Source organism: Lygodium microphyllum, chromosome 3, assembly GCF_053477565.2.
Source record: "Lygodium microphyllum isolate KBCC chromosome 3, Lygodium_microphyllum_v1.1.10, whole genome shotgun sequence".
In the NCBI taxonomy this organism is placed as follows: Eukaryota; Viridiplantae; Streptophyta; class Polypodiopsida; order Schizaeales; family Lygodiaceae; genus Lygodium; species Lygodium microphyllum.
This window is the reverse complement of record NC_141137.1, coordinates 121,055,148-121,061,945: the sequence shown is the minus strand read 5'-3', so window position 1 is coordinate 121,061,945 and position 6,798 is coordinate 121,055,148. Positions and strand designations below refer to the sequence as shown.

Here is a 6,798-nt window from a genome sequence, read left to right as displayed (position 1 = left end):
AAAGAGAAAACGAGAGATTACACGTGAGAGAGAGGGGAGGGGAAGGGGTTTTGATTGAAAAAAGAAGGTTTGGAAAAGAGGGTAGGTTCGGGAAGTCCTCTGGAGGTTCAGGGCTTTCCAAACCTATAGAAATGTGAACATTCAAAATCACGATTAGTGACTCGAACTACATATGTATACATATTCTCCTTTCGACATCCTTCACGTATTTAAACAATGCAAAAGCTTATCTACAAACGTACTTTGCTTTGAAACACAACGTATGTCTAAACCATAAAAAAAACTACTACATAACAAACATGCAAGAACTGCATATAGAACTTCAAATTCCTTTACTAAGCTACAGGTATCAACCTAGTTCGATATAAATCGATTTCCTATTTAAAAGAAAATTCTCTTCATGGTCTTCATGTGGTAGACAATAGATGGCATAAGCGCCCATGTCTCACGGCCAAGGATAAGTTGGCATCCAATCAGAGAAATGGGCATTTACTCTCACTCACGTTTGCCAATTGCCTGTTCGCCAAAATTTTACCGACAGAAGGCGCTCTCCTCAAGAGAGAGGAGAGGCCGACTAAACGCAGAGAGGGGCGGGCAAGATATCCTTTGGAGAAGAAGAAGAAGAAGAAGAAGAAGAAGAAGAAGTCCCGCAACAGATCCATCAGTCGATTGCAGGGCTAGCAATGTCTCGCAGTAGCAACCAAAAAAGGCGCAGAGGCAGGGGCGGCAGGCAATCTCCATCTTCCTACAATGGCAGCACAGGCGGTGACGGAGGAAGAAGGGACACCCATGCCCAGGGAGCAGCACAACAGGGCAACAGCAGAGGAGGGTCACACAGAGCCCGGGGACGAGGAGGGCATTTGATATTTGTCCGTGGCCAGGCTCTCGCTGACTGGCAATCCCCTGTCCCTGCCATATCTCCAGGTGAGAAGGTTCTTCCGTCCTTTCAAGTTGCAATTGTACATGGTCTTGCTGTGTGTCTTAAGGGAATATTGTGTGTACCATCTTTGAGTCATTTCTTTGCTTTCATTTCAGTATTATGAAATGGCTAGCATGTTAAAATACAGGAATTCAAATATTGAGTCTTATTTTGGATTCTATGTTTGTGGGAGACTATCAGGAATATACTGCTTGTACAGTTATGTATGTATGACATAAGATTATTTATGAACGAGCAACCTATTTTCTATAGGTTTGTACGGTCGTATGGTTGTGATAAACTGTTTATTAAGGAGCAACACAGACCATTTCCTTCAAATTCAATGATGGAGCTGTTAATGCAGACTTTCACAGGCCAAAAGGCTCACAAGACAAGTTATCAAAAACAAAGGGGAGGCAAGATGCTTGCATGAATAGAGCTGTTCCATACATGTATCCTGATGTGCAGCTTTCACACTATGGCAAACTCAATGTTGAGGATGTAGGTTTCATTTAAAATTCCTCATAAGGCTTTATGGGTTCAGGTGTTTAAATTGCAACTGTTAATCTCACTCGAAGGTAACATGGCTTTTTCAGGGTGTGGATGCTGGGTCTCCTGTCGTTTCTGAATCAAAATTGACACCAGCAGCTAATATTGTCATGGGAGATGGGGCAGAAACACGTCCAGGGCTTGGATCTACTGATTTTGCAACTCCAAATCTGGCCTTCAAATCCAGGAAAGTCAAGATAAACAAGGAGGCTGATGTTTGCATGCCGAAAGCAGATTTGTCAGGTTCAGGTGGAGGAAAGTCAGAGGTTTCTCTACATCAGTCAATGAGTGGAAAGCCACGTAACAGCAGAAGGCAAAGTCATGGTAGAGGTTTTGGCAAGGATTCAAACATGTCTGCAAAGCAAAAGAAATCACAATATGTAGCTAGTAGTGTAGAGAGGGGATTTTTATGTATTGGGGGTGTTAGAATCTATGGAGATGATAGTGAAGAGGTGTGCCAGCAAGATGACTGTAGTCAGTCAGGAGAAGAGGACTATATCTCATTGGCCCCGTTCAACCGCAGGAGGCGAGCTCAAAATGTTAAGAAATTAAAGAATAGGCAGGCGACTCTATCTGCTAGTCTTTCCAGAGAATCAGATGAACATGATTGTAGCAGCTATGATATCGAAGAAGATATTGTAAGAGATTACATGGAAAGTGGTGGAAGCGACTTTTTGAACACAGACTGGCTTCTTCAAACTGCTGGTCTTAATCAAGTGCCTGTTGAAAATATAGGAGCATGTTTGAGTGCTTCAGAGAGTAGCTCCATACCAGATGATAAAGTGGTGGAATCAGATGATGGATCTGATTCTTTAGAAGATCTACAAGAACAACTTATCTTTGAATGTTCTTCAGGAGATTCGTTTGAAGATGAATCAGAAAGTTCAAGTGTTGAGGAAAGAGCAGCAAAACAAGAAGTCAAATTTGACAATCTGAGGCTTGATTGCAGTAGTGATGATGATGATGATGATGATGTGGTGTGTGGGATTGAGAATGTGAAAGCGGTTGTTGCCGGACAGCAATTGAAGAGACATGCATCTCAACGCCATTCTTGTACAGAACAGAAAGTGAGAAATGGAACTTCTGGTAAGTACTGAAAAACTTTTGGAAGGTTTAATTGTTGAACTAGCACATAGGCATAATTGAAAATGCCAGAAAGTATTCTTTTCAATTCAATTGATAATGAAAATGATAACATCCCAGTCTGTTGTGCCTTGTGATTTGTGCCTTCTCATTTGTAGATCTTATTGCAGTGATCTGAAATGAAAACATTCTATTTCTATTAGTTGACAGTAATTGAAGTGCTATTGGTTGACAGTAGTTGAAGTAGTGAATGAAAACAGAGTCTGTTGTTTGAAACAAATTGAACCCTATCTTTCTTGGAGGTTTTTGATGATACAGTGATGCAGTGCTATTCTGATGTGTCATTTTGTCACTTCTTATATAGGATTAAAGATTTTTTCTGGTATTCCTAGAAAGCTTGCAAGGAATGAATGTTTGGCTTGTGCTTGCTCAGTTGAAAGATGTGCTTTTGCTTTGAAGATGTGGTGTAATGTGGAGATGCATCAAAATCTCAGTATTAACGCTGTCACAGTAAGGCAGCTTCATTCTGACAAACCTAGGAAGGGTAACATCTGAAGCTACTTGCCTAGGTGAGCAAAGCCTCCCATCCGGGCCCATCTAGGCATCCACTTTTACATCTCCTACATCTGGAAAACTGGTCAGTGTAATAATATCTCATCCAGGCATCTACCTTTTACATCTCCTACATGTGGAAAATCAATCAGCATAATAATCAGGCATTTCTATACATGTGATATTGTAAGGGAATAGTTCAAGCTGAATGACATCCAACAATGCTTGCCGTTATAAATCTACCTTTTTCAATGCCTTCTATTGAACATCTCCGAAAAAGGTTAGCTGCAACATACCAGGACGACTTTTAGAACTGGAAGTTTTGAGACTTCAATGCATGAAAAGTACAACTTCATGCACATTCAAATGAAAACTCGTGGTGTGTTCTGTTTGGTCTAGACATTCAGACTTTTTGGAAAAATAGTGGGAAGATGTAACCCTAAGAAGGCAGTGCTAAATTTCTCTCAAAGAAGCCCTTCCACTTTATATGGCTTCACTTTTTACTAGCTAAATGGTGTGAAGGGTTATGGGACAACAAAAACTGAACCTTATAATGAGGATGTCTTTGGTTCCTGGTACATATTGTATTTTGGTTTCAGTCTGTAAGTTGAGGACTTGTTAGGCTCCTTCCAGTTTTGCCCATTTTCAGTCAATATTGTAAGGATATGCTACAAAGCTGTTTGCACTTTTGACCAGAATTGTTGGTACTTGGTTGTGTTGGCAGTGAATGTATGGTTAGATGTATCAGGATGTTGATATTGCATTTTCCTTGAGTTTACAGTGTGCTCAAATTATGTGCAGGCAGTAAAAAAAGGCAGCAGAAAGAACTTGTAGCTCTAAAGCGTCGGCAAAGGGCATTGATGCGTGGTTTTGATTTGACTGTAGTGAACAAGGTGATCATGTGTTGCAATACATTCATCCATATTCATGATGTGTAAGAGATGGTGAAGTGGTGGTGGCCCCCGAATGTGGTACATGGACACCACACTGACTTGTAGCTGTGAAAGTTAATTCTTGTGATTGGTTTGTACAGAAGCTAGAAGATATTGTGCTGAAGGAAGTTGACATGTATGCTTTTGAACCAATGGAAAAGAAAGATTGTTTGCAGGTATGCTTTTTCCACTTATTTTGTAATCCTTAATTTGCACTACTGTCGGTTGTCATAATTTGAGCATGTGTTCACAGGTCCAGAAGTTGGCTTCAATTTACCGCCTCAAAAGTGGGAGTCAAAAGTCTGGCAAGCGCAGGTCTGAGCTCCGACCTTTATGTTACTATCTGAATGTTTGGTTCACTTGTAATACTATGAGTTTAATGCTGAAGGCATGAATTTATATGCCATATGAAATTGGGCCTCGCATGGTGCACTGTTCCTTTAGAGAAACTTTTACCCTTAACTTGATTAAGAAATTTGTGTGTCACTTGGGCAGCAACATTCTGTGGTGCTCTGGTAAAGAAGAGCTTATCAGGGCTGTTCTTCTGGAGGAGCTTTTTACCCTTAGCTTGTTCAAGAAATTTTCAATGCACATTTTTATCAGACCTTTCCTCACCTCTTCTCTATTCTTTTGCTGTTGATACAGGTTTGTGATGGTTTCACGCACAGCACATACATGCCTTCCTTCCCATAAGGACAAGGAACGTATGTTCAATGTGAGTTCCATCTTCATTTCTCTTTAGGGTGGTCTGGGTCACACATAGAAGACTAAAAAGCTAGGCCAGTTCTAATTACAATTTATTTTACAGATGCTAGGCCTACATGACCATGAGGTGGAAGATCTGAAAAAGGGTAGTATGTTTTTTGAAAGTGGTGAACGGAGACGCATGGCAGCCAAATCCAGAAGGGCAAGTATACAGGCTATGCAAAGCTTGAAAAGAGCTTCAAATGCTAAACGAGTTCCAGTGCCTTCCTTATTGAAGAAGTCTACTGGGAAAAAGAGCCAAAGATCTACCAATTATGCAAACCAACCTTTATCTTTCATTTCCAGTGGTGTTATACAATCAGAAGTTGATGTTACCATTGAACAACCCACTGAATCTGTGGATAATGACTGTGAATTGGGAGATACTATAAATACTCCACAGTTGATTGTTGGAGAATTGAGAAGGGAGAAGCATTCTGGAAACTCTTGCATGATTGGGCAGTTTGAAGCACATACGAAAGGGTTTGGATCACGGATGCTGGCCAAAATGGGGTTTGTAGAAGGTTCAGGGTTAGGCAAAGATAGTCAAGGAATTGCTCGACCCCTTGAAGCCATCAAAAGGCCCAAGTCACTTGGATTGGGAGCCTGACATGTGTCTCTCATCTGTTGTACATACTGTACAAATGTATTCCTTTGACTTGTAGCCTTGCTCCTTGTCTGGAAGGAAAGCTTCCATTACTCAGTTCTGCAGGCAGCTCCAAGTTCTAACATATTCTGAAAAAAATACACTAATGTAACAGATTTGATGGCCGAAGGGTCAATCCACCTGGGCCTAATAACATGTCTGATCAAATAAAGGTGGATAAGTTACATTTGAAGCTTTATTTTGGATGTTTGAGGGGCTAGAGGAATGGGTCACAGTTGTCTGAGTTTACTTCTAGCAATGGAAATTAAGGTGTATGTTTAGTAAACTTGTGTAGGGTGTTTTCAAGGATTATGCGGGGTATATACATGGGCCAGGCAACTTGTGCAGGGCTGGTTTTCCTTACTGCAAGACACATAAGGCATATACCTGCTGTCAGCTTATATTAAGAATAGATGACTTTATTTCACACATGGCTTAGAGTTGATTATAGTTCAGGTATCTGTGAAGGGAATCTTTTGTGCAAAGCCTTTGGTTTTTAGATGTACAAATATGTTTTTCTTGATCCACTTGGCCCACCCAAAAAGAAAACAGTTTTACGTAAGGAGGTGACAGCTTTAAGCATGACCAAGTATGCCCTTATTTGACACTAGTTCAAATTGGATTCATTAAAAATGCAATATTTTGTTGGTTAACAGTGTCAACATCTCGTTCCTTGTGAATCAAAGGATTACCTGAATCTGAGACCAAAGGTCTATCAATTTCAGGCATTCCATCAAATTGGGCCAAACATCGCCCATGCTGCTACAAGATGTATTCCAAATTTTACCTTGCAAAATTGAGAGGTGAGGGAAAAGATGTGCTCGTTTGGGATTGTTGTGTTGTTACGGGTGTACTATGCACTCAAGGTTTAAGATTCCCCCTGAGCTCGAGTACTTTGTCATGCAACATTCCGGTGCAGTGCTAGCTTGCAGAATTGTTGAGGGTTACATGCCTTATTATTGGATAAGGCACCAATGATGCATCAACACGCTTTCTAGAGACATTGGATAGAACATTGAGGGATATAATGGAATGTGACATGCCTTTTGGAGAAAAAATCATTCTCTTTGGTGGAGTCTTCCGTTAGATCTTGCCAATGGTGCCAAAGGGTAGTTGTGAGGAGATGATTGATGCAACTCTTTGTTATTCTCCTCTGTTGAATCATATGCATGTTTTATGTTTGTCTCAAAATATGCAAGTTTCCATGCAAGATGAGAATCATGGTTTTGTTGAATAGATTTTCTCTATTGGTGATGGTCACAATCATTTGGATGGTAGTAATTGTGTTGCTATTCTAGCACATATCGTTTTGCAAGATGCAACCATGGACGGTCTCATTTCACATGTTTACATGGACATCCATTGTGAGCAAG

At 40.6% G+C, this 6,798-nt stretch overlaps 1 protein-coding gene across 1 annotated transcript; it reads left to right on the top strand.

Moving 5' to 3' along the window:
* The first annotated feature begins 458 nt into the window (after positions 1 to 458).
* LOC148038830 (D111/G-patch domain-containing protein) lies at positions 459 to 5,802 on the top strand. The gene is made up of 8 exons (XM_087674715.1): positions 459 to 924; positions 1,284 to 1,420; positions 1,516 to 2,554; positions 3,905 to 3,996; positions 4,137 to 4,211; positions 4,289 to 4,350; positions 4,681 to 4,750; positions 4,844 to 5,802. Exons 1-8 carry the CDS (start codon positions 684 to 686, stop codon positions 5,387 to 5,389), a joined length of 2,262 nt encoding a protein of 753 aa, XP_087530841.1. The 5' UTR covers positions 459 to 683; the 3' UTR covers positions 5,390 to 5,802.
* Positions 5,803 to 6,798: the final 996 nt, after the last annotated feature.